Raw genomic sequence first — 25,878 nt, 5'->3', positions numbered from 1 at the left:
TCTCCAATTGATCCCTCTCATCCATCACCCAATCATCATGAGGACAGCCTTGGATTGGATAGAGACAGAGGCTTGCCGGCAAATGCAGCTGCCCGATGTCCAAAGTCCCCATGAACATCCAACAAAATTTTGAGTGCATTTCTAGCCCGCACTTTCGACATTTCGTCAGGGCGAGAGGTAAGTGCAGTCTCCACCTTGATAGGCTTATCTGCCCAAGGATACTGTAAAAGGTTCGGTGAGAAAAGAGCAGTCGCCGCCAAGCTCACACGGCACTTACGGGTAGCTAAGAAGCGGCGAATAGTAAAGCATGTTCATCATTTGTGACCAAAGGCTATGTATAAATAGACCACTTACAACGTCCTTCAACGTTTCATAGGCTGCAGAAAAAGCACATCAGTGCCATGCACGTAAGGCAAAAATACAAGGATTCTTACCGAGAAGTGTAAATCCGAACTGAGGACTGCTACGGATTACACGTGCGGGGCCTCCTTTGAATAGAGCACGGAATCCTTCTTCACGATCTAATGAAGACAAAATCATGATCAGTGTCGGGACTTGATTGTGACTACAATGGTGACACGCACAGATCTTTACGAAGGCATCACGAAGACCTGAGTAATTTGTTTGACCTTTTCGTGCTTCAACCTGTAATCTCGTCTTCACGACATCTGGAAGGATTAGGAATAGATGAGATCATGGATGAGGCAGTAAAGGAAGCAACGGGAGATTCTCACCTGCTGGTGTTGTAAGATATGCCGCAGGCATGCCACTGACAGCATCACAATGATATCAGACATCTGGCATACAGTTGCAGAGCAGAAAATACCAAGACGTACGCTATACCAGCAGCCGCGAGAGTTTCCAAAAACGAGAGACGTTTGTCGTTATATCCTTCTTGGAAAACATCTTTCTTCAGATGCGAATACGCGGTGAAATAAATGGCAGAGAATGGAATGTCACGGAGCAAGCACGCCGTGGATCCTTTGTATAACCCGAGTATTCCCAGTTGACGAATGATGTGAATAGCACCCTTCGGTACGGCACCTTCAACTTTCGCAGCCTCGCCTTGTACTTGCAAGCGAATTTTGCTGTGAAGAATATGTCAATGAGTGATTTCACGCCATTGTTATTTGATCCGTACACAATCTCCAAAGGGTTAGTGAACACCTGTGCGACATGTCAAACGCTAAACTTGGAAACCTTAAAACCTGAACTCGACGTACCACTTGTGATCCTCCTGCCAATCCTCCTGCCACGAGCTCCCAGCCGACTGCAATGCGCCCCGTTTCAGGATCCATGGCACGAGAACGGACAAGGTCATTGACAGTCAATTTAATAGCTTTCTCGGGAGCAACGCCCTAAAATTTGGTGAATAGACGCCCAAGTTTTCCGATTTCCATACATACAACAAGTTGGGGGCCAAGTCCACGGTAGAAGCCCAAAAAGCCCTCGTTACGAAAAATTTTCTTTGCGCAATCTATGCTGTTCTTGTATAGCAACTGGCCAACCACCGTAGAGCGTTGGTTTTGCATTCTATCCACAGATGAGCATCGTGAGGGACACCTGAGATGAATGAAGAATAACGAACCTTGTCTGTCCGATTGCAATTGAGTATCACCGCCCTGAATTATACTAATAAATATGAGAAAGGGAACACACCTTGACTACAAATTATTATCAGCCTGAAATGTTGATACCCCTTCGTATGAAAGCAAAACTCACCCATGTCAATAGGGTAAACAATAGTTGCTCCAAAGGCACCAGCGACACCTATATTATTTAATTATTAGTTAAGAAGAAGTTCCCCTAAATCAGATCTACTGACCTCCTTGGACAAAGTTGTACGATGAATGGAGGAAGTTCTGGAGAAATGATACCTTGACTGCCGGTTTCGCGTCAAAAAGTTCCTCATGAGGAGGTCTCCAACGTGGGTCCAGTAACTGTCCAAAATCGATGAGGGCCAAGCGTTGCGAGGCAAGTCCGCGACTGGCAAAATGGAAGACAATAGAAGCCTCCATGGGTGTGAACAACGAGTAGCGGGAGCTTGACGCTGCATGGTTGAGGAAGTCTGCCTGGTCAATCCGTCCATCTTTGCTTTTCGCAGTCGCTTCACGAATTATTCTTCCAAGAAAAATGATTGATATAAATCATCGGTAACAATAGCGGTGAATCATACCGTTCTACCATATCCATTTCTAAAAGGCGATAAAAATTATCAATAATGATTTAACGTGTCTCTGAAAGATCAACGTGCCTCTAATAACATTATGAAATGCAACGACTTCTGAATAAGATATACGCTGCCCAGGGCTCAAAGTACAAAGAGTGGGCAGACGATCTATAACGGAATCTGATAGTTTATGTCCCGCAATTTCCTGTGACAGACCTGTTAGAACCTGTACGCGCACAAGTATGCGATATGAGCCACATACTAGAATGATTCTTTTGAACTCCTCCGGTCTAATAAATCCATCCTGGTCGGTATCTAGGTATTTGAAGGCCTGGCGCAGCCGCTCGCCCTGCAAGCCCTTCATAAGCTGCGTAAATTCATTATCTAAAGGTTGCTTTAAATGATCGGAGTTTGGATGATAAGGGAAGGGTAAACGGACATCCTAACACGTGGGATCCATTCTTCTTCCCGAGGTATAGTTTGATCCAGTCGCTGTCGTGTAGCCGAGTGAATTGGCGCCCATTAACGACATCATAGGGATGGGCTCACCAGTCGAAATCAAAAGGTATAGCGTCCGGTCCGAGGTTGGCAGAAAAGACAGTCTTGAATTCATTATAGTCGATATACCCAGAATGATCACTTTATGAGGCATCATTGACTTGTAGAACATTTGGATAGTAAGATGACATACACATCGAAGTACTGGAACGCCATCCAGTAATCAGCATCGGGCCGCTTCAAGAGAGTCTCGAACACCGTGAAATCATCCCAGGAAATGAGGCCACGTCGGGAAGTGTCGGCGATGCGAAATAGAATGCCAAACTGTGCGCGACCAATCTTTGAGAGATCCCCTGCAGGTGCAATAGCGTCGATGAATCCATCCGCGTCCAAAAACCTAACAAAAATGGGAATAAAAGAACACGCCTAGGTCAGCAATCCAGAACCATTGCCTCTCTCTCACCGTCAGGTTCATGTGACAGTGAATGTTACCACTTACTTTTCGCCATTGATAACCTTCGCGTTAGCCTCGAAAGTACGCCTCCACCGCTTAAGCTCGCTCTCGGGTACAGCTACCGCGGTGCGCACCGACTGGAGAGCCGACTTTGTGATAGAAGAGGAGCCATCTGGCGAGTCGCAGTGGACAGTCGGAAGTATGCGGGTCCAGGGCGACATGGCTGGAGGTGAGGCACTAGGATATAATATAATACTTGAAGGGGTATATCTAGGCTGGCGTTAGAGAGCCAGCAGGGATGGAGGGAGTGGAGCAGAAAGAGAGGAGCGGACACAACGTTGAACGGACAGCTCGCAAAGTTTTTCCTGTGCGGGGTTAACGCCGGCTACTGCTTGCCCGATTAGGGTCCTTATCCAACCCTGAATGAACGGCCGAAAGTTGTCCCTTATGTAATTATCCCGAATATCACTTCCGGAACGAAAATTTTATTCCAGCGTTCAGCTACAAGCAAACGCTACTTCGCGAGGAAGTCGGAAACTAATACAATACATCTCTTTGTTAGGGGCCACAGAACGAACAAGGTGAAATATGGTATCTGCAGGCAAGGGGTACCCCAGTTTTTCTTCCGCTCGCTGATTTTCAAATGCATCAGTGATGGCCCGGAACACGGAACAGACATTCCTCGACGTACCTGCCGAATATCCTTCTCGGCCAACACTGGGTCGAGCTCGCGAGTAAAGCAATGGCAATGCACCATTGGCATTTCGTCGTACACACCGCTCAAATTCCGACCCTTATCATCATTTAATAATCCTCGGAAAGCGTCCAAGAACGTGAGCGCAGAATCAGGTAAATTCATCACGAAATGTGATATTTTTTGGCGAGGTTGAGGTGTTGGTGTTGCTGGAGGAGGAGGGTGTCCTTCAGCAGCCAGTTTTTGCAATATTTTGCGTTCTCGTTCCTCCTGTACTCTGCTTTTTTTCGGTCCAGTGTACGCTGGGAATGGATCGTCATATGCTGACGCGACACTTCTTCGGATGAAATCGCGACCGTCTTCACACGAAACGCGCACAAGGGCGGTAACCTGTTGACAATGACGACGAACGTCAGCAAACGGTGATAACATTCAATAACACGTAAATTACCCGGTTATCTTTCACGTTTTTATCCAAGTATTTGGCGCTGTTCGGATTCAGATCATTTGCAAGAACGGCACAACCTTTCCTTGCTGCAGGGACAGCAAATGGTCCAACTCCGGCGAATGCATCTGCTACAATGTCTTCCGGTTTGAATGAATCGACCAGTCGCTTATGTTCTGTATGAAGACGCGAGTTCCAGTAGACCTCCGCAAAATTGAATGTAAATTTACAGTCAGCTTCACGCTATAGAATAATGTTTTTGTATCAGACATTTTGCTATAATCGGAATGCACGTACATGTTCTACAACGTATTCTGGCTTGCCAGCAAGCAGTTCCATTTTGAAAAAACGAAATTTGGTATCGATGGAATCCAACTTGTTCACAACAGTCTCCACTTGGCTGTTTTTCTAAATATGATACCACCTGAATTAGCAATCACATAGAATAATATTTGATAAAAGCTGACATCGAGAATTAATTGTCCAATGATATGTTTGTAAGGAAGGTATTCATCGTTGAGGTTGACGTGAGCTAAAGGAAAATTATAAAATGTTGAAAAACGATGTTTAGAGCCTGCACACCAATGTGTCCTGTCAATGCAAAACCACTGGGTGCCCCTTCACGCAGCTCTTCAGGGAGAAAGGCACGTAGGCATTCATCTAATACAAGCCATCAGTTTGGTTGACAATGACCATACAGAGACGCGCACCTGCTGTCCAATAGTTGTAATTCAGGTCAATCTGAAAATCTACAAGACCCTTCGATTCTTTATCCAAGTATTCTTTAGCCTCTGGAGGAATATCAGCTGCCTTGCATAAACAGTTAGAATATTGGTGAAAATTTATTGTTACAAGGTCGGGTTTGACGTACACTTGTTGGCCATTCTCAATAGAACGAGACGGTCGCCATCTGGATTGGAGGAATCATGAACAACAGTTCGAATTTTAGGAAGGTCCATCAAACAGCTGGAACCAAATAAAGTCACAACTTGTTTGGTCAAAGAAATGCAAAGGAAAGTAGCAATGCGCACCTCTTTAGTTCCTTGGCCTTGAGAAAGACACCCGCTCTCTCGGGTACAACGCGTGCTGCAAGTACTGAAATTGTTTTCTTAAAAGCTTCTCGATCGATAAAATCTCTAGTTCCATTGTACGGAGGAGGTGAAGCATCGAGATATAGATGACGAGTCATGTTCATAAATAGACGGTGTGTTTGCCTGGCCAATACTCTCCACGCCAGTAGCATGAACTTGGGTGAAACTGCTCTCGCCTCTGGTCATTAATTGATCGATTATGTGCTTACTGGAGGGTGTAGCCAAACAAATGTTACGGTACGTCATACCACGATCACGTGGAATTAATGTTAACAATTCGGCGGCGCGTCAAATTTCTTCTCGTTGAAGTTGGAATCACATTTTCTTGAACTCCTTAAACGCTGTATCATGACACCCAAAACCAAAAGGCAAAAAGTTGATAAAACCATTTTGGAACCCGTACCAAAAACTGGTCAAGATTTTGATCCTCCTGTAAGGGAAGGCACCCGTGAGGATGTCTCGAACTCTGAGAAGGGTTTATTGTCGCTTCCGGTCGAATTGCGAACTGAAATCATTGGAAACCTATTGAAGATCACAGTGTTTACCGAAACTCCCCAGCGTGATCCAGTCCTCCCTGCCAAATATCGCGAACGCACCAGTACTCTCCGCGCTTTGTCCCAGGTCTGCGTTGCATATCGACGCGAATATTTGCCAGCTCTTTGGGAACAGCTCAATATCTGCTGGGATATTCGTGGCATTGTCATTGGTGCATCTGCACTATTTCATATAAACATTGGGAAAGCCTTAGACAGGAATTGCGATGGTCTTGCTATTAGCCCTCATCTGCGCCCTCACATTCGGTCAGTTGTTTTTTGCCAAAATTTACCGTAACTAGAAACTAATTTATCTGCGTCATTTCAGAACAGCAAATATAGTACTCACTCGTTATAAAGCCGCAACCAGTATTCCCAAATTTCGGGCGTTACTCCATTCATTAGAAAACCTTCACACCCTGTATCTTCTGCATACTCACACTCAACTGGGAAAATTCCTGAATCAAACCTTCCATGACGGCGTCACTTTCCCGCAGATTCGTACTTTGGCGATACAGGGCTACTGTCAACATATCTTACGCTGCTGCCCTAACCTGACCACCCTCTGGTGCGTAAGGACGATGGATCAAAACTCTTGTCCACAATCAAGCGTTTTTGCAAGAATATAGAAGAAATCCGAGGGTTCTCTGGGGATGAAAAAATTATAGCAGGTGGATGATTGCAGTTTCAAATATTGATCAAACCTTCTTTATCCTAATTCCTTCCTTACAGGGTTGACGAAGGCTGCACCAAATTTACGTGTTTTCGAGGTCTGGGATACAAACTATTCTGTCAGTTCCATTGTTTGGCTCTTTAAATTGTTATTGAATCCTGTTACGAAACGAAACTCAGTCTTTTCTCCAACATCTTCCCTCTTTCAAGAATTTCACTAAACTGATTATCAAAACAAGCTCAACCTATATCGACCAACATAATTAACCTAGAAAATTATACAACCAACTATCTGAGACAAGAGGCTGCTTCCTTTAACGGACGCACGCTTGCTAAGCAATGCATTTTAGATTTTAAAAAACAAATCGAAAGCCTGCCCGCTCATAGTGAGAGGAGGCGAATCGTTCTGATGCATGCAGTGGCGTCTAAGCCACAGCAACATTGGTCATCGAATGTACATGTGGATCCGGATCGTTGTTCGGGAAAATACTACGAAGTCGATCTCGAAAATATCTAAAAGGCCTTCAATTGGCCCCTTGTCTCGCCTTCATTTTGTAAATTCTTTGGTCTACCTTTCATCCTGATTCTAGTGTACCATAATTTCTTCGCCATCTGGAATTTAGTTCAGAAGATTTTTCATGGTATGTTATGTCATGTAACATATGGTTGAAGACACAAGAATGACCCATTTAAAATATCTCTGTTGCCCTAATTTTACAATTGTACCTTTTAATTCAACCTCCCCTGCTCGAATCGTGTCTGCTGTAACGAGATTCAATATTCTTAGGATTCCAGCCCGATGAGGAATCCTAATCTTAGGATTCCCCCATCAGTGCGGCCGCTAGTTATTTTGGGTAAATCACAGCCACTGGTACTGTGCCAACACGCTGGTAACTTGTATCTGTTCATCAGCAACCAACGAGAAACCGGTTCGATGCCAATATCCATATGCTTTCTTGCCTCGAGGCAATTCATTACCTTTTTTCCAGTGCCCCAATCGCTTCGAGCTTGATTTCTTGGCCTTTAATTTTGGCACCGCAGAACATATATCTTGATCTAACCTTCGTTGTTAGTGTACGACCAACAGGTGCAGATATTTCTGTCGGATCCGCCTGCTTAAACCGCTCTTAAGATTGAAGTCGCACAGAGGCCGACACACCGATTGTACGATTGTTCTGGAATATATTGGAGATAACACAAAATGTCAAACCCGGCACCAACTCAGAATTTGCCCAGTCCAGAGATTCTCAAACATATCGTCGATGTCCATTGTCACCCTACGGATGCTCCAGCGGGAGTCGGAGCTTCATCGATGCAGAATCTTTCCATCACGGTGTGTGCTATGTCGACGATGCAGTTCGATCAACACAAGGTCAGGGAGCTGGCTTCGTCGTATCCCGAGAAGGTCGTTCCGTGTTTTGGTTAGTGATTATTCCAGGCCTGTATCATCTCACAGCACGCCTCTTGGCTATGTGTGTGGCTGGTGAGGTTGGAACTAAATTCGAAAACATGAATAAAAAATGAGGTGGGATGTTGCCCGAAAGATTTCGGTTGGGGCCTGTTCACTGCCGCCTCTAATCAAGCAACGTCATCAATGCTGAAAACTGATAACCTTTCTCCGATCAATATTTTATAGGATACCATCCATGGTTTTCCCATCTGATTTGCACGGGCGCATCACCGTCGTCATCGTCGTCCAACAAAGAGAAACATTATCGCAATCTCTTCCTTCCCAATACCGCGCCCACAACTTCGAATGGTGATCAAGACTGTGTTCAAAACGACGGCGACCAGGAGAAACGTGCACTCCTCGAAGCCCAATTCCAAACACTTCTTGCAGCATTGCCTGAGCCTCGGCCATTGTCAGCTATCATAGCTGAGCTGAGAAAGAACCTGTCCGATTTCCCCAACGCGATGCTCGGCGAAGTGGGACTGGACCGCATATTCCGCGTGCCTATCGATTACTTTGCCTCCCCACGCGTGTTGACGTCGTTCACGATCCCGCTGGAGCACCAACTCACTGTCTTAGAGGCACAGATGGATCTGGCAGTCGAGCTGGGCCGGAATATCAGCATTCACAGCGTGAAATCGCAGCTTGCGACGACCGATCTTTTGGCAAAGATGAGATCCAAATTTGGGAACCAATGGAATAATATCAGTGTTGACCTACACAGCTGTGGGCTCAGTCCACAGACGTGGCGTGAATTGGAGGTGAGAAACACGAAAAATAAAGCAATACAATTGGGAAGTACTAAAGCATCCCTTTTCAATAGAAAAAGCATGTCAACGTTTTCTTGTCGTTGTCGACAGTTATCAATCATAAGCACGCTAACCATCGGGCGCTGATAGCTCAGTGCTCATCGAATCGGATTCTTGCTGAGTCTGATTACAACGATATTGATATGTGCACACCTCAAACTTGGGATATCATTAAAATCATTGGTGAGGTAAAAGGTTGGCCTGTTGAAGAAAATTGGATCGACGAAAATGAAATCGAAGAAAACGATTGGGGCGTCGTACGCAGATTGGAAAAGAATTGGTTTCGCTTCAAAAATGGCCATCACCCACTACCGCCTAAGAAGAAACCCAAGATGAAAAATTATGACACTGAAGATTCGGATACTGGGGAAGAGAAGTGAAGCAAGCTGGTAAGTCAACATTACAACCAATTGTTTAAAATGACGGTATTTCTTCATGTTGCTCAAGGCCTACTGACTCTTGTATTTGATTAGTAGAATTTTCCTTTGTCCGACGACACTGCATCAAAAGACAACGCTCCCGGAAACAAACCTCTTGCATCCACACTCAGCGGTAACCAGATTTGAATAAAATGGAAGTGTAGAAATGCTCCTTCTCAATTCCAAACGTAAGATAAGATAATGATGATACACACTCCAATAACCAGGCCCATGATGATTGAATCTCTCCGTCGGCGCGATTTGATCATACCGATGAGGTTGTTAATCCCAGGCATGGTGCCTTTACGCGCAACTCAGCCTCGGAGGAAGGAGAAAATAAAAACATAACAACGCACCAATAACTTGAAGCATACGGTTGTTGATTCCCGCCAATGAAGCTCTCTGTCGCGCAAATTCTGACCGTGTCTCGTATGCTTGCCTGTGATTAGAATGGACGAATTGATTCAGCCGAGTATATTTTTCCATTCAGAGTAAGATACGAACTGTAACACGTCGTCTGTCATTCGATGCGAACTGTCAATCCGACCCCTCTCTGCTAACAACGAGTCCGCAGCCGATGACTTATACGAACTATAAAAATAATGTTTGTAAGTTGGGAGGCGATCTCGACTTAAACATGAGAAGACTGTACTCAATATCATTCCGTACGCCTGAAAGGAGATTGGCCTGGTCGAGTGCATGCTTAACATTGGTCTGAGGAAACAAAGTTAGCACAGTTATTTCCATTAGTTGCGAATTTCTGCACCTTCGTTCGTTTCAGCTCGCGCATGTTGTCCTGCTGGAGTTCCCTGTGTCTCTGAATTGTTCGAAGCATGGAGGCTGACATGAGTTCTGGATTACTGGCCAATGCACGCAATTGGTCATTGATTTCTTCCAACTACGCGTTTGAAGGGAGTGTCAGCCATACAGAGGTCAACGTGAATTGAACGGGTTGCGCACCTTTGATGATAGGTCATCCAACTCTATTTCCAAGTCTCTCCATCGTTCTCCAGAGCCCGAAGATTCAATATCCTGACCCGGTCGCGCAATGCTGGACGCCAGTTGTGAGTATGATGTGAGTTTAGCATCGAACAGATTCTCGAGTGTCCTGCACTGTCTGTGTAGCTGGTCGTAACTTGACATTATAAAAATGATATTAATGGAAAGAGAATTACGAATTGGCTAAGGTGGTAGTGGTGGTGAACAGTGAGGGCAGCGTAGTAAGCGCAGTGCCGCCGTGTGCCTGCCCCCTTGGACTGCTTTCGGCATTTGCCGCAGAGTCCAAGTGTACCGTCTTTCTGATTCATTACGGACAACACTGCGACCTACAACTTGAAAGAAATTTCGTGGCTCTTACGGATTCCATACATAATGTACCATTTTTCCCGTGCCCAATTACCTTCGACCATGTGGGTACAACACCGTTGCAGGCATTGACTTGCAAATCTGTCAACAGTCATTGGGAAGCGGGGATCGTGGACAATGCTGCTTCGACGCGACAGCCTTATATAATTTCTCTAGATGAACCGCCCAGATCAGCTGAACTCTCCCCGAAACTATTCCAACGATATCGACGGACAATATTCAAGCATATGGGCCCTTAATGCCTGGTATACACAAATCAATCCTACGCTTCTTTTTAGCATCTGAGTTGGGTATAACATTCGAATAAACGGCCCGTGCGTTGTACTTTTGTTGCGCGATTTCTTTGACGTCGGGATTCATATTGCCAAATTTCTTGGGCACCCTTGATGAGAACTGTCCTTCAAGTCCTTAACCATTCATCATTGGCATGTTTTTCAACTTTGTCGCGGACATGCCAATCCGAGACCTGTTTTTGCACCGGCTTAATACTATCAAATTCCCAATATGCTTGGAATATTTGTGTCCGTAATTCGCAAGTAATTGGTTCGAAGTTACTTGTGAGCTCATATAGCCCGATGCTCCTATTCTAAATTTCTAACTTTTCGTTTGTGATATTTGTTCACAAGTTCACAACAGAACCCATATTAGAATCTGTCCGGCGACAATTACAGTGTTGCCAATGACCATTGGATAATGGGCACTGAGTTTTCTCCGACCAATGTGAAAGGTTTCGCTCTTGCTTACCTATAAACGAATTTCTTCACACTACTCCGGATATTTTTATGTTTGCTAATTCTGCCCGTCCTCCAACATAATGCTCGATCGGCGTTCCTCGATCTTTGCCTTGTCTTGTCTTGCATGACGCACGATATGACAATCTCAGTCTCCAAGAGTAATGCTAGGAGGTTTTCGATTCAAGTCTATAAAACTATTTCCCCCTCATGCAGAGAACACTACCTCGATCTATTTTCCAAAGTCTCAACATCAGTAAAACCACAAAAGTTAGAATGTCCTCGAAGGTCGATTCGTCACTCAATTCTGCAGGCTTGAAGCCAGACCAAACTAAAGCTCTCAGCGAGCGTAAAATGCTCCCTCAAGAAGGCCCTATCATCGCCGCCATAAAGGAGGTACGTCTGCATTTCGACTGTTCCAGTGATGGTTTTCGCTGATCTTTGCATGGTTCTGCTCACCAGCTATATTCTTGCAAACCTACAAGTGTAAAGATATACCCAGATCCAAGTTTATATATTGACCTCGATGATAGAATACTTTCAACATATACGCGCGCGAGGCAGTGTTTCATGACCCTGTAGGTATAGCGAAAGGAATTGACTCGGTCCGTTCCCAATTTTTCGGTCTTGCGAAGGTTAGCTACCATTCATCCAGTTTGTATTCCAGCGCTCATTCCTATGGTTCAGATTTTTCCTCGAGCAGACATTCCCAAATTCCGAATCCTGGAAACTCCACCCACCTTACCCTCAAACACCATTCTCATTGACCAAGACGTTGCATACTATCGGGATGCAAAATCAACCTCTCCTACTAAAGTGGTTAATTCTCTTCTGACACTCAAACTTGACAATTTCAACAAAGTGATCAGTCACAATGAGGAATGGAACCATCAGAAGACAACGACAGGAGAAGATGGATTCCTCGGGATGATCAACGAGCAACGGAAGAAGCTAACAGCAGGCCTCACCGACGTATTTGTGGGGGGCGGGTCAAAAGGCAAGAACTGATATTGCGCTGCCAATTTCGAGCTGTGTAAAGTAGCCCTCGAAGCATCCATAATCCATTTGTTCCACTATGTTTTCAGTAGATTAAACTTTATGGAAATCTAATCTGCAATGTAGTCTTAAAAGTGTTTGAGACCGTCAACAAATTCTATAAACCAAACCACGATTTGGCAGTCTGTTTGGCAGCAAGACTTTTAGCCTGATTGCACGTTTCGTCAACAGACAGTCTGACAGGCTATTGCCAAAGTTTCGAACGCGCACCTGTGCCACCATATTTCTACTACCCTCTTCCAGAGAATTAAATCGTTCGTTCAGATCTCCCAACAGTTGTCTGCAGAGTAGTGAATCATGTCTTTAATTATGGAAAGTAGATTATGGAAACTGAACATACCCTCTTTCATTCATCGCGGCGGCAAATCTATTGTAAAGGTTTGCCTGAACTGCAGCTGCCCCGGCAATGATTCCTGAACCAGGACTAGAAGATCCTTCTGCTGGAGTGTCCTTGGAAGTGGATGCAGGACTAGGTTTGACTGGAATTGGTCTACTGGGTCCACCCACTAAGGAGACATGTTGTCAGCAACACGTTAAAAATTACCATGAAGGCATGGTCAGTGTTCATTATCACCCACGTAATTCGTCTATCTGTTGACCAGTTTTAGTCTGGTTATATGTAAACCACGAGCCTAGAATTGACGTAGGCCCTAGAGGTACAGGTTGCGGTTGAGGTGGAATAGTGCCTCGGCCAATCATAAAATCGATAACTGGCAACGTATAGGCGCGTCGAACGTCGAAAAATGTACCATATGTTGCCGATTGCATTACACCAGCTGATCGAGCTTGAGCTGCTAGAGTCCAGGCGATGAAATCTCCACTTTCATCAATGGAGAGTGGCCTGCAGGCAGGTTCAGAAATAAAGATAGGAGATGCCTTCCGAAAGTACACACAACGAAGTAATGACGGGAAGTTGAACCGTATGAACATGTTCTAGATGAGGTAGTGAATATATTACCGCCATGTGCCGATCTGTTTGAATGACGAGAGTGCGCGAATCTGCGTAAGGGTTTAGTCATCTCAAAAGTCCAAGTAGGCTCTAGAACAGACCAGCATGCTCCACTATACGTGCATCCTGTACAGAGCCATGCTTATTTCCCCAATCCACTTTCCCTACCTTTGCTCCCGTAATGTCGACAGTGGTACGGGCACCCTTAACGCCCACCGACACCAAGATGCAATGTGAATCCCTAGAGCTGTTGGTTCCTTTCATAGCAGCACCAAGCCGGGTACGATCAACTTTACACTGTGCGCCCGATTTGCTATCAAGAACAAATGTGCCACCAGTGATAGGATCAGGCATAACTTTGGCTACCATGGGCTCCCCAGCGATACTCCACGATGAATGGTTGCCGGAATGAACTAGAGTGTACACCTCCGCATGACCTGATTGATGTCCAGCTATAAGTCTCACACCAAGACTTGGGTCTTTGAAGCGTACAGTCAGAAAGTTCGGTACACGTACGGCCTAAAAAAAATCCTTTACCTTTCTCTAGGTGAGCAACGGCCCATGTCAGTGACATGACAACGTCGAGTCCTGAGCCATGGCCAAGAGGAGAAACCAAATGTCCAGAACTCAAAGCGGAAGTGCGTTTTTGTCTTTTGTCTGTCCCTCGTGCAAGAATCACAGTAGGTCCACGCATATCAATTGCGAACAATGATCCATCCTTGTAAGACATTGCTAAGAAACCTGAAGAAGAAGAAAGATGTATCCCAAAAATTCGATATCGTGTCGAAATGATACTTACCAGTGTCAGCAAGAGCGCAAGCCTCCACAGGTCCTTTCCTAGGAACGAACATAAAGTAAGGTGCAAGCCTGCACCCAGGACGAGGACATAAATGATCCAACATGACAATTTGAGGATCCGTTGTTTGATTTAATGATCGTACCATAGATCTATGTGAAGACGAATTGTAAACAATGACTTCTCCGCTTTTCATCAGAATGGCCAGTTCCAGCGCTTCTGACGCAATGAGAACAGACTGAATAGAGAGAGAAGGAAGAGCATTGCCAAAGATCTGAGCGATACCGGGGTCTTCGAGTATCTCATAGAGTTGAATGGTCAAGCCAGGAATAGGTTCTGGCCAATCGTTTTCTAGGTGATCAGAGGCAGCCGAAGGAATCAATAGCTGTGTGCTGAAATCAAAAAACCGAATGCTCAAGTCTTTGTTATAGCTCATCAAGACTCTGCGCGGCTGATATTTGGAGAGTTTCAGTTCATTTGCCTTCGCGGGGTCGGGTTGCGCTTGGCCGCCTTGCAAATTAAGTCGAATGTCAAAAATTGTTTTGTGGCTAATGAAATTGTCGTAGATGTCATTAGGCAGTTTTATCAACTGTCCGCCAAGAATACCAGCATGGCCAGCCAGCAATGCAGTAGGCAATGTCATGGGTAAAGGGGTATGGTTGACATGACTTGGGGATACCGGCAAAGGTGTCGGAGAAGGGGGACTAAGGGTTCCTTCATCTGTTGATATATTTTTTACAACTTTAGACGATGTAGCGGCGGTCGTGATGAAGCCCGGAGGAGGAAATTGATACCCTTCTACAGTCCGCATCTCATTTGATTCCGAAATAAGCAAAATCCCATAGGGGTCATAACTTCCTCCAAAGTGGGGACTAGCCCTTGGTAACAACAAGTAATCCTGAATAACACCTTTTGTTTCGTAATAGAAAGACTTTTTCGGCGTCAACGATTGGTGCATAGCATCACGGAAGAAAGGATGAAGAGTATCTTGTCCAGGTACGGGAGAGTCGGAAGGCGGTTCCGGAGGGTTAAACGCCGGCAAGAGCAAGGTCGTAAGACCAGGAGGTTTATCAGAATCAAGTCCACCGAGCACGGTGAGGACTGTTTCACCACCACGCGGGTCCGATGAATTCTCGAAACTACTCCATGAAAGTTTGAATATTGGTTCTGGTAACGATGATGGATGCTTGGATTGACCGGAATTTGAGAGATGTTTCTCTAACAGGTCGGCTTGGATCACGTTGACGTCGATTGTGTCCAAAGTGCGGACTAGAATTGGTTTGTTGTCATCTTCTACAGCCCAGAAAGCAATAGACCCATCTGCGTAGCCGACAGCCAACATATGTCCAGAGGGGTGGATGGCTAGACAAGTCACCATGATTCTTCGATGAGTGAGGATATCCTATTGAGACTGAGGGTTGAGTAAATAAGCTTTGGGTTGCTGGAATGGACCCACATCCACGGCATATCCAGAGCCACCCGGAGCACCAGGGGACAGAGTTAGTTCATAGACACGGATTGTATTTCGTTCAGTCTATGTATACGGAATGAATGCCTAGAAGCTAAGAAAGCTGAAGGAATGGCTCACGAGGTCAGTTAGTACTACCCCACCTGAAAGGATTTGAGACACAGACACGAGCGCAACGATACATCGCACATACCTGAATATGCCACAAACAAAAGGTCTAAATTTCTGGGGTGAATCACGATCTCAACTGCATTGACGCTGACATGCGATCATAGGGCTCAATTTAAAGCAGCGCGAGGTGAGACCAACATACGGAAAATTGGGTGCCAACGATGGCATACCACTGGCGGCCAATTTCTCTTCGTATAACTTCCAGAGATTGGGTGTGGTGTACGGCGATTTGCGTAGGCACGTCAAATCGTATGTTTTGATCTCTCCACTTTGGGATGCGAGGAAAACCTAACAGGTCTCGGAGGTCAACCCAACATTGGGTGTTGTAGATAAACCACAAACATGGGTATGTGAAGGAGAGAGTGTGATGGAACTGACATGTACACATGAGTTAGGTTTCTGGCTTTCATCACGAGAAACTAACGCACTTCGTTTGGTCAAATCTTGAAGAAGAGACATGTTTCGGTCTTCCATACTCCGCAAGACTATAAACATGAAGTTGATTATTACCATCTGAAGAAATTAGTGCCTTTATAGATGTCAAAAATTACTGAACTCTTACCAAGGCAGACAATATTGGATGTCGAGACCGAGAATTGGAGGAAGCGAACATCGACAGGCTGCGGTAAATGTAATATGGATTCGACACCTGGACGACCAAAGATATGTACATCGCCACTGCTAGTTCCTATGGTAGGTGAATTGGCACTCATTCGCCTTGAAGTGTACAAATTACGTACCGATTCCCAGAAGACCGTTTACAGGTTCGATTGCGAGCGACGTAATGTTCAGAGGGAAGTCGAAGGATCTCAGTGAGCCCACCTTCCAGTCAAACTCGTCTCGTAAGTCTGGAGATAGATCAGGGAGGACAAGTTCTGATTGTTTTGAGAACATAATGGCATAGATGTAAGGAGTTCCGATCGTTTAAACAATGTCCGATATCGTCACATATGGCAATTGCCATGACCACATTCCATGATGGCTAGTGGATTGCATATGTAATATTATAGTAAACAGTTTCAATCAAAGATGGGGAGGAGCAAGTGTAAGGGAGGCAGTCGGAGGAGGCCAGTCCAGGAAACTATACTCCTACGCATGCTACTCAGGCAAATTTCCAAGCGCTCCCCGCTGCTGCATACCTATCGGCTCTCTTTAGGGCCGTATGGTAACATCGCGCTGAATCATACAAAAAGATGAAATCAAGGAGTCTGACTAGAAATACAAGGTACAACATGTGATACGTGTAAAAGCTACATAATGCCATAGATGTACTGTGAAGAAAGACAAGAAATGCGCCCTAGGACAACGAATACCAGACAACAAAAGGAATAGGATTGACTTGTGGCACCTCAAGAAACTTCCCCTCTTTCGAATATAGACTTGGCACTGGAAGGCTTATCCTGAGAAGAACCCCTAATCTTTCCCAGCCAACTCCTCTTGCTTCCAGAAGGTTTTGCGGAGGAAGGCATTGGCTGCATATGTGGAGTGTTCGTCAGGTCAGCAATGAAAGTAGGGGGAGTTCGAGCGGGAGCAGCGCGTCGAGGGGACGGCATAGGCACAGTCGGCCTCTGATGTCGGACAGGAGTGAATCCAGATTGCAGACTGTTCAATACTCTGCGCACCCTAGGCGTTTTATTTTCCACGTCTTCGCCATCTGGTGTGAAAGCCTGTGCGGGCATATTTTCGCAAGCTTCGAAATCGTCAGGTGCTGCCCGTTTCTTGCCAATTACAACCTCTGAGTGCAAATCATCGGCCTCAGGTGCGATACGCCTTTCTGGTGTACGAGCCTTGAACACCGGGGCGATTGCCCTGCTTCTTTCTGGAGTTTTAGGCCTGGGCAAAGACGATGGACCCGAAGTATTTCGCGTGAGCGATTTGCGTCTAGATTCAGAAGCAACCTCCTGTGGGGTTCTCACTGAGGATGAGGGTGTTGCAGTCACTGTAGCTGAACGAGGCCGTGATATAACTGCAGGAGCATGCTGAGGCGTTTCGGCAGCGGATGTAGATGCGCGCGATGAAATTGGGGGAGTAGTCCCTATGTGTAATTCAGGGGGAGCAGATACTGAGGCTTTGGCGGCAGCTAGCTTGGCTTGCAGATTCTGCACTTTACGATTCAGGGTTTCTACCTTTGCAGAAAGTTTCTTCTTTTCTTTCAACATCCTGCGAAAAAATGGTCAAGGTATGTTGCCACATGACTTCGGAAACCACTCACTCAAGAACTCGGTCATCGTTTTCTTCAATTTCAGTACATTTAGCACGCAGTAACTCTTCCATTTCGGTATTGCGTTCTTCCAGCTCGCTGAGCGCAAGTTCAAGATTGGGCCGTGACCGCAGTGCAGACAATTCACGCTGGAACTCGGTAGTCTCGCGTTTGTGCTGCGCATTTTGCAAACTAAGATTGACTTCTGCGGCTTTGCACGCCTTTTCGGAACGGGCGAGGTCAGATTGTAGTCGTTCGATATCGCCTTTCAAGGTAGAAACAAGGTGTTCGCTATAGTTAGGCAGAATGAGAAACATGACCACGTCATGTCCGAAAATTGCTTACCTTTCCTTAACTTGAGATTCGAGGTATCGACTGAGAGATTTTGATTTCTGAATTTCTGCCTCCATACTGGTGATTTCCTGCTGCAACGTTGTCTTCTCTTCTTCAGAGCTAGCAAAGTTAGTCTGAGCAACTTGGAGTTCCTTTTGAAGTGCAGACAACTCGAGTCGCAACCCGGCGATAATTTCCTCGGCTTGTGCGTATTGTTCATTGGCAGATGCTAACGCTGATGCGTGCGATTTGTGATCTTGGGATCGAGCGTTAACTTCCTTTTGGAGACGATGTTCCAAACGGGCGGCTTCTTCCTTAGAAATTTCCAAAAGCCGCGTCTCCTCTTCGAATCTCCCTTGTAACGAATGAACCTTTCGTTCAAGATCCTGTTGGGCAGCTAGCTTATCGCTTTGAGCAGTAAGGAGAGCGCTCTGCTCCTGTTGCAGATGATCAATATCAGCAAGAAGCCGGTCTTTCTCGACTTGGAGAGCATCCCGCGAGATGAATGCCTCCTTCTCACGTTGTTCGGCTGCAAGTAATTGAGCTTTAAGCTCAGAAAGTTCGTGCTCATTGCCAGATTGAACTGTCTGAAGTTGCTCGTGCAATTGTTGTGTATGAGATAGTTGTTGTTCGGCTGCACTGAGTTTCTCTTGGAGCTCATGTATCGAGTTTGCAGATTCTTGCTGCGCTTTCTGATGATCGCGTACAGCAGTAGCATATCGGGCTCGAAGATCCTCCAAGCTAGTTTCGGCTTCAGCAAGTCGTTGTTCAAGCGCAGATACAGCGTCAGAATGTTTGGGTTTGAGCTCATCCAGTTTGTCCTTCATATCCTCATGCTGCGTTTCGGGGTTTACAACATCAACAGTCGGCTCCTTCGATACTGGATTATTCTCGTCGCCAGAAAGCACAGCATTAGTGGTTTTAAGCCGTAAGCTCCGCGCAATCGTAGACAGCTCTAGGGCCTCCATTTGACATTGCTTGAGTGCGGCGCTGATCCCGGTAAGCTCATTACGACGAGTATCAGAATTATTTGGCGATTCAGCCAAACGTGTTATGTCACTCTGTAATTGCTGTAGATTGTTGTCCTCCGTCCTAGTCTCTGAAGATGCAGTACCATCTCTAACACGAAGGAAAGCTTCGCGAACATGATTGACCGACTCTTTGAAGATAGACACCAGATTATTGATGATGGCTTGATTATCTGCATCCTGTCCCTCCAACGCCGTCTTTTGGTTTTCCAATGCCGCCTTTTGATCTTCCAGTGCTACCTTTGCCCCTTCTAAGACTGCCTGCTGCTCTTTCAATGCGGCTATTTGTCCTTCCAACAGCACTTTCTTCCCTTCCATGTTTTCCATGTCAATTTCCAGAGATTCGATGCGAAGCAAGGCTTCATTCCTTGCTTCACGGGCGTCTGCGCAATCCTCAACCATGGCATCTTTCTGAGCAGCCATCATCTCCAGCTCGCTTGTCATCTCCATCAGACGTTCTTCTTGTAGCCGCAGGTTAGTATCCAGACGGCGGACATCATGTTGGAGGATCCCAACAAGCTCGTTTCGCCTCATAACACGACCTTCGAGCTCTTCGATATGCTCCCGCAGTGTTCTTGTAGCTTCATTAGAAGTCATGTTAGACAATTGGTGGAATTGTAGGTTAGTATAACGGCTCTCTGCGTTGGTAAGTTCTTCTTGTGCGAGTTGTAGATCTGATGTGAGGTTCGTCACTTGGAGAATCAGGGAGTCGCGTTCGGATTCAACAGCGTCAATATGATTGTTAAGTTCAGCAATTTCATGCATCGCGTCTTCGAGATGTTCCCGGGCATCCTGTTCGGCTACTCGAAGAGCTTCTAGCTCCCTTTCCCAATTGATATCCTTATCACGTTGTTGAACGAGCAACCCGTCGCGCTGATTTGCCATGTCTTGAAGCGAGCGTACGCTTCCAGCATATTTCTGCTCCAGGTCCTTTACATCTGGTTGAGAATGAGATTGACTCTGCATGACTCCAAAAGAGCCGACACGATCTAGAATAACAGCCAAAGCCTGAACTTGCACGCCAAGCCTCTTGATTTGAATATTCTTTTGGAGTATTGTGGCAGCATTCTTCCTATTGGCAGCGTCAAATTGTGCATGCAAGTCATCCATCTCGGTTCGCAGCTGGTCGATGGTTGCTATGGTGTGAGGATCGCTGTTTGTTGATATAGATGCTGATAATTTGGCTTCCAATGCTTCAATAGCAAATCTGGATTCAGTTTCTAGGAATTGAACGTCTCGTCGAAGAGCGTCCCGTTCTCCACGAAGCCTATCGATAGCCCCCAGGAGTCTCTCGATTTGAGCGATTGCATCGAGATCAGGTTCTTGTTCAGGTAAAGATTCAGCTGCAGAAGGTGCAGTCTGTGCGGCACATGCATCCATGCTGTCCATATCAATGAGGCAAGAATCCTCGTTCATGAGGGGGTCTTCGCACGCTTCCAAAGACTTTCTGGCTCTGTGCTCACAAATGAGATGTGTGCGACATAAGAACGGTTGTTCGACTCACTTATCCTTGAGGGTACGTTCTCGTCGTTCCATCTCTTGCAAATCTCCAGCAAGACGTTGCACTTCTTGACGAGTCTCAATTAGTTGATCAAGGGCTTTTTGGTTGGCTTTTGAAAGCTCTTTGCATCGTTCCTGGGCATCAGCTCCTCGCTGTTGTTCCTCCTTCAGTGCATTTTCCATCTTGCGGAGCCTCTCTTTTAGCTCTCTTGCCCCTTCTTCTTCGCGCAACATCAGTTCTAGAGCAGCGATCCGTGCGTCATCCTCTTCAATTCGTTTAAGCAGTTCGTCTTCACGACTCCCTTCTCCTTGTTGTTGCCTCATATACTCTAATTCCTCTTCCTTTTCCTCCACCAAGGCCTTAAGTGTGTTGATCTGAGAACCAAGTTGTTTCTCGATCGCCGACTTCTCATTGTCAGCCTTCATGAGATCTTGCGAAGCCTGCGCTAGCTTTTGACTGACGGTCTGAAGATGACATTCTTTCTTCGCTAGCGAATCACGAACATCTAAAAGATCTTGCTCTAGGGTGGTAATTCGAAAGTTGGATAGTGAGGATGAGCGTGCCCTTGAAATGGTTCGTCTGCCAGGCGTTGCGGTGGCATTAGGCTGAGTGACGTTGCGTAAGTTAGATTCCAGTTCCTTAACTCGAGACTCGAGAATAGTTTTCTCCCGTTCAAGTTTTTCGCTGCGACCTTTATGATCATCCGAAGTATTCGATATTCTCTCCAATGTACTCTCCATCTGTCGTAATTCCAAATGGCTCGACTTGGTTTTCTCCTGAGCAGTGATGAGCGCAGTCTTGGCATTCTCCGACGCTATCTTCTCATTTCGCAGGTCTTCTGAGCGTTGATTAAGGTCGACCTCGAGTTGCAAAGCACGCTGGCTTTCCGCAGTGAGCTAGCAAATATGTCATGGATTCATACCGGACCTAAAGAGATTAGGGTGGCGGTACCTTGTGTAGTGCTTCATTCAATCGTTCCTTCATTTCTTCGAGTTCTTCAGCTTGTTTAACTAGACGATCTTGTTGGGCTGCGATTTGACCATCTGCGAGTGTTGTGAGCCACATTTTGCATGTTCACCTGCTTGCTTACCTTTGCTAGCGATTTTGTCTTTATATGCACGGGTTTCTTCGGAAACATCACCTATACCGAGGTTCCAGGTAGACATAGCTACCTCCGTCGAACAAAAGTTGTCTAGAGAGAAGTCAATATAATATCAAGGAATTGAAGTCAGCGAGGCTGGAACAAGAATACATTGAACATCACGTGACACAACAAACGTAACAAACGCGTCAAGGCACTTGCCATGTGATCGTGACGCGACTTATTACTAATATCCTCCAATGGTAATTAACAGTCGCGTACTTGGCCCTTCTCATATGTAACGCAAAACAGTACTTTACTTGCATTACTCGTAAGGTAAATAGAAAACAATCACTTTATTGAGATACCAAAACATTTACCCGTGCGCTCCGGCGCTGGATAATGTGAGAAAGTTACCGCTGGCAATCCACGCGGATGTGGAGACCAGAAGCCAACCTCGGGAAGTATCGATGAACTTCTGAATACTCATACGCCATGGAGTCATAACCTTATCGTAAGAACGATATCTGTTGCTTTCGTATGACTCGGAGCATGTATATACTATTTGGCAGACAATATCCGTTCAACGTCCTGTTTTCAGATAGCTCTGATATTTTGTTAGTCAACCAAGTAAGCAGGATCGTCAAGACCGTCTTTTGGAGAATTAGTTGAAGGTATGGAAGATGCATTTTTACAGTGCATTAATTTTGGAATGAGTCGGCGCCCCTGCAACCAGAATGCCGATCATTTCCTTCCATTAATAGAGTGATGCTTTGTCGAGCACGACGGACCCTAAATCACAAATGGTGCCTTTCGCAGGGGTGCGATTGCTCTCATATACTAGGCCATAATTTCATAGCTAATCTTGCAATTAGTGCAACACTGTTAAATGCTTCGAACGGGGGAATAAGATTATGTTTGCAGTGTTGTGGGACGTGGATACTCGGGAGAAAGATAACAAGCGACGGCGCCACTGCGTCGGCCTGCCTGGACTTGGACTGTGGTTGGATTGTGGAGTAACAGTCGGAGAAATATTTCAAATAGAACCGTTTGGACAAGGATGATCACAGCAAAAGGAATCGATTAGCCTAATGACGTCAGTAACTTCCCGACATACCATTGACCCACCTTTTCTGAGCCTGTTGGTCCATTCTGGATCAGGTATGTCGTGTTATCAGTAAATATCAAAATCACTCCGACGTGGACTGTGTATTTATAACGGGCAGTGTATCTCTTATAAAATACCCCACCAAGCGTTCCTCCTTTGTAGCCAGTTAACTACGCCAATCACGCGTCACTTTCGAAACTGAGACACTCGCTACTCGGAGGGCACAGTAAATTGCGAATATCGAGTCGGAAGACGACGCTTTCACATTCATATCATCGCTTTATACACCTTGTCTCCACAATATATACCATTTACACCCATCCCAAGGTCAGTGACTCTGACCCGTCTGACTCGCCTTGTATAACGCTAACAACGTTTGCTGTAACAGGCAAAACCTTCACCATGGCCGCTCCAACTCAAAACGGAAATGGCGTCCAGCATTCGTCCGGAGCAGCACCTTCTCGAGTAACCCTCCACCTAGGACATCTTCCAAGCAAAAAAGATATTAAGGCGCCCTGGCCGCGAACTCCTACCAGGGTTAGTTTCGGGAATTCTAGTGTATATATTGAGTCTGTAATTGATAATTGCTTAGGTTGACCCAAATAACCCGCCATGGCCAGCGTATCGTGGCTACCATGAATACTCATTCGCACACGCCACTATGCAATCGCGCTTACCTACTATCTTGGGCAAGGCAATTGAAGACGCAACCCGCACTTTAAACAGTCAATCCTCAGAGGAGCGCGTTGTTGACCTTGTGCAATGCATTGATCGTATGGGTGATCTCATGATTGACCTGAGTGGAAACGCAAAGCTTAGACCTATCATCGATGATGACGAGGCCGACGTTGCTTTGTGGAACAAAGAAATCGCAAAATATTTTCAAGGTGTGTGTGCCTTAGGAAACTTGATTGCCAAGATTAGAACAATGACGTCATTCGTGTCTAATCTGTTTAGGGAAGGATTTCATGAACGCCCCTTGGTTATTCGCCGAAGCCTACAAGTATCGCAGACTTCACGAAGCTTTCAGCATCAGCAAATTTTGGCGCGACTATGATGTTTTTTACAGACAGAAGGTATGTATGTGAGATGAGATATTTTGCATTTTGCATTAACACCTCCTTGAAGTGCGATACTTTTTCCCGCTCAAGCGATGCAGTATTTGAACTGTCTTTGCGTTTCGCGGAGCCTTTCAAAATCAACGAATCACTGTCACCTAAAGAGAAACTTGAAGCCGAGCGTTTGATGTTCCTGGAATTGACCCAAGGTGTGTTTTCAATCTGTACACTTTGGCTGCATCTCCAGTGCAATTCCTTATTTTCATCACAGTTTGCCTGTGGGGAAATTCGACAGATCTTTCCCTTCTGATCAATATGACCGAGGACCAAATTAAATCTCTTCAATCTACCGGTGGAGATTCCCTGGCAGCCACCGAAAAAAACATTCTTGGCAATGACATGCATCGTCTATGGGACCGTGTCAGGCAACTTCGCGAGAAGACCGGCGGTAGAATAGACTTCGTCCTTGACAATGCCGGCTTCGAGTTGTATTGTGACTGTGTATATGGTGAAGCTTCTTCTTGCTCTGTTTGATCCGTGTTTAATCTTTTATTATATCCAGCCGACTTCCTCATTCAAAGTGGATTGGCAAATCAGATTCGCTTCCATGGAAAAAGATACCCTTGGTTTGTGTCCGATGTAACCAAGAAAGACTGGGAATGGCTCCTAAACACCATGGTTTATGGTCAACTGTTCCCAAAAGCAAGCGATGCTGAAAGAGAATCTCTCCGTAGGTTGGGACTCCGCTGGAAGGTGATTTGCATCCATCTTGATTCGTAACCGGAGTCTGACACCATTTCTAGCAATATGAAAAGGAAGGGAAATGGGTTTATGAGCAACATCCTTTTTGGTGCACTGGGTACACCTTTTGGGACTTGCACTCAGAAGCCCCTGATTTATTCCTTCATCTTTCTCGTTCGGATCTGGTGATATTTAAAGGGGACCTTAACCATCGCAAATTGACATATGATTGCGCTGCACCAGCAAGCACTCAATTTGAAGATGCAATTGGTCCAATGGCTAGTTCGGCGGGTGCCCCGGTCATTGCCAGCTTGAGGACTATCAAGAGCGACGTGGTGGTCGGTCTCGGTCCACAAGGCGATGAAATTTCAGATGAGCTTACCAAGAATGAACCCGGGTGGAAGATCAGTGGAAAATACGTGCGTATTTCGTTAAGAATTTTTCTTATCGTAAGCTGTTTCTGATATATTTTAGGCCGTTGTTCTTTTGTCCGAGGGTCGTCCAGGAGAGCCTGTCCGCTTTGCGTAGTCAATTATTTGCCATCAATTACCTGTCTTTCACTCTCTTCTTTATGTTCAGTTAAAGCGACTTGTTTGATTAATTTTGTATGCGACTCTGTTTGAAATTATCCATTAGAAGATTTCTACAAACTACAAATTTATCAAGTTACCGTTTTTTTGTAAAATATGTGGTCCATGTGCTCAACTTTGTGAGGCTTTCGTTGATGTTACCGTCTAAAATTAGACGGATGGTTCTAGTGAAAGCTTGGCGAGTTCTATAAATAATAAACAACAGCCTCTTTTGCTTTCCGCACACTTCTTCGAGTGCATGAGTGACATGAACGACTGTTTCCCCGCACTCCTGACTTCGAAGAACATCGGCATCGCTGAATCCGGTTTAGGTCGACGATAACCCTTAATGGAAGAAACCAATGCATATGCTCTCAATTTTTGTTGTCCGCAGTCAAATGGTGCACAATGGGTTGAAGGGGTTTCACAAGTATTTTCGGTGGAAAGAACTCAAACCGACCTCATGGACAACTACCCGGTATACATAT

General features: G+C 45.6%; 9 protein-coding genes across 9 annotated transcripts; 4 read left to right on the top strand and 5 right to left on the bottom strand.

The window, feature by feature from the left end:
- Positions 1-35: 35 nt before the first annotated feature.
- JR316_0000312 (Calcium-binding mitochondrial carrier protein) lies at positions 36-3,343 on the bottom strand (the record flags this gene model as incomplete). The annotated part of the gene is made up of 18 exons (XM_047886127.1): positions 36-221; positions 355-377; positions 435-521; positions 585-668; positions 735-769; positions 837-1,088; positions 1,142-1,167; positions 1,224-1,358; positions 1,407-1,533; positions 1,698-1,770; positions 1,826-2,121; positions 2,177-2,195; positions 2,255-2,375; positions 2,433-2,554; positions 2,610-2,662; positions 2,720-2,809; positions 2,862-3,065; positions 3,168-3,343. 18 exons carry the CDS (start codon positions 3,341-3,343, stop codon positions 36-38), a joined length of 2,109 nt encoding a protein of 702 aa, XP_047753873.1.
- A 276-nt stretch (positions 3,344-3,619) lies between these two features.
- JR316_0000311 (tRNA(m(1)G37)methyltransferase) lies at positions 3,620-5,450 on the bottom strand (the record flags this gene model as incomplete). The annotated part of the gene is made up of 9 exons (XM_047886126.1): positions 3,620-3,754; positions 3,814-4,206; positions 4,268-4,504; positions 4,559-4,669; positions 4,729-4,793; positions 4,844-4,921; positions 4,972-5,067; positions 5,133-5,227; positions 5,293-5,450. The coding sequence occupies 9 exons, from the start codon at positions 5,448-5,450 to the stop codon at positions 3,620-3,622; spliced, it is 1,368 nt and encodes a 455-aa protein (XP_047753872.1).
- A 250-nt stretch (positions 5,451-5,700) lies between these two features.
- Positions 5,701-6,824, top strand: JR316_0000310 (uncharacterized protein; the record flags this gene model as incomplete). Its single annotated transcript, XM_047886125.1, has 5 exons — positions 5,701-6,152; positions 6,214-6,457; positions 6,508-6,556; positions 6,618-6,676; positions 6,738-6,824. The coding sequence occupies 5 exons, from the start codon at positions 5,701-5,703 to the stop codon at positions 6,822-6,824; spliced, it is 891 nt and encodes a 296-aa protein (XP_047753871.1).
- A 934-nt stretch (positions 6,825-7,758) lies between these two features.
- On the top strand, positions 7,759-9,196 carry JR316_0000309 (Cut9-interacting protein scn1; the record flags this gene model as incomplete). Its single annotated transcript, XM_047886124.1, has 3 exons — positions 7,759-7,978; positions 8,194-8,768; positions 8,831-9,196. 3 exons carry the CDS (start codon positions 7,759-7,761, stop codon positions 9,194-9,196), a joined length of 1,161 nt encoding a protein of 386 aa, XP_047753870.1.
- A 503-nt stretch (positions 9,197-9,699) lies between these two features.
- JR316_0000308 (Golgi SNAP receptor complex member 1-2) lies at positions 9,700-10,378 on the bottom strand (the record flags this gene model as incomplete). The annotated part of the gene is made up of 4 exons (XM_047886123.1): positions 9,700-9,826; positions 9,888-9,949; positions 10,002-10,133; positions 10,196-10,378. 4 exons carry the CDS (start codon positions 10,376-10,378, stop codon positions 9,700-9,702), a joined length of 504 nt encoding a protein of 167 aa, XP_047753869.1.
- Positions 10,379-11,541: 1,163 nt separating this feature from the next.
- Positions 11,542-12,339, top strand: JR316_0000307 (uncharacterized protein; the record flags this gene model as incomplete). Its single annotated transcript, XM_047886122.1, has 4 exons — positions 11,542-11,727; positions 11,794-11,817; positions 11,865-11,966; positions 12,019-12,339. 4 exons carry the CDS (start codon positions 11,542-11,544, stop codon positions 12,337-12,339), a joined length of 633 nt encoding a protein of 210 aa, XP_047753868.1.
- Positions 12,340-12,484: 145 nt separating this feature from the next.
- Positions 12,485-16,665, bottom strand: JR316_0000306 (uncharacterized protein; the record flags this gene model as incomplete). The annotated part of the gene is made up of 16 exons (XM_047886121.1): positions 12,485-12,535; positions 12,598-12,667; positions 12,728-12,893; positions 12,966-13,228; positions 13,281-13,386; positions 13,438-13,815; positions 13,874-14,077; positions 14,136-15,534; positions 15,589-15,666; positions 15,721-15,743; positions 15,794-15,847; positions 15,906-16,059; positions 16,114-16,144; positions 16,200-16,284; positions 16,334-16,459; positions 16,512-16,665. 16 exons carry the CDS (start codon positions 16,663-16,665, stop codon positions 12,485-12,487), a joined length of 3,342 nt encoding a protein of 1,113 aa, XP_047753867.1.
- A 455-nt stretch (positions 16,666-17,120) lies between these two features.
- JR316_0000305 (uncharacterized protein) lies at positions 17,121-21,999 on the bottom strand (the record flags this gene model as incomplete). Its single annotated transcript, XM_047886120.1, has 6 exons — positions 17,121-17,931; positions 17,984-18,262; positions 18,317-20,785; positions 20,837-21,729; positions 21,785-21,876; positions 21,924-21,999. The coding sequence occupies 6 exons, from the start codon at positions 21,997-21,999 to the stop codon at positions 17,121-17,123; spliced, it is 4,620 nt and encodes a 1,539-aa protein (XP_047753866.1).
- Positions 22,000-23,424: 1,425 nt separating this feature from the next.
- Positions 23,425-25,349, top strand: JR316_0000304 (Damage-control phosphatase; the record flags this gene model as incomplete). The annotated part of the gene is made up of 8 exons (XM_047886119.1): positions 23,425-23,559; positions 23,615-23,909; positions 23,980-24,098; positions 24,151-24,289; positions 24,352-24,588; positions 24,643-24,833; positions 24,884-25,240; positions 25,296-25,349. 8 exons carry the CDS (start codon positions 23,425-23,427, stop codon positions 25,347-25,349), a joined length of 1,527 nt encoding a protein of 508 aa, XP_047753865.1.
- Positions 25,350-25,878: the final 529 nt, after the last annotated feature.

The sequence above is a fragment of the Psilocybe cubensis genome, chromosome 1 (assembly GCF_017499595.1).
Source record: "Psilocybe cubensis strain MGC-MH-2018 chromosome 1, whole genome shotgun sequence".
Lineage (NCBI taxonomy): Eukaryota > Fungi > Basidiomycota > Agaricomycetes > Agaricales > Agrocybaceae > Psilocybe > Psilocybe cubensis.
This window is presented reverse-complemented; position numbering and strand designations above follow the sequence as displayed.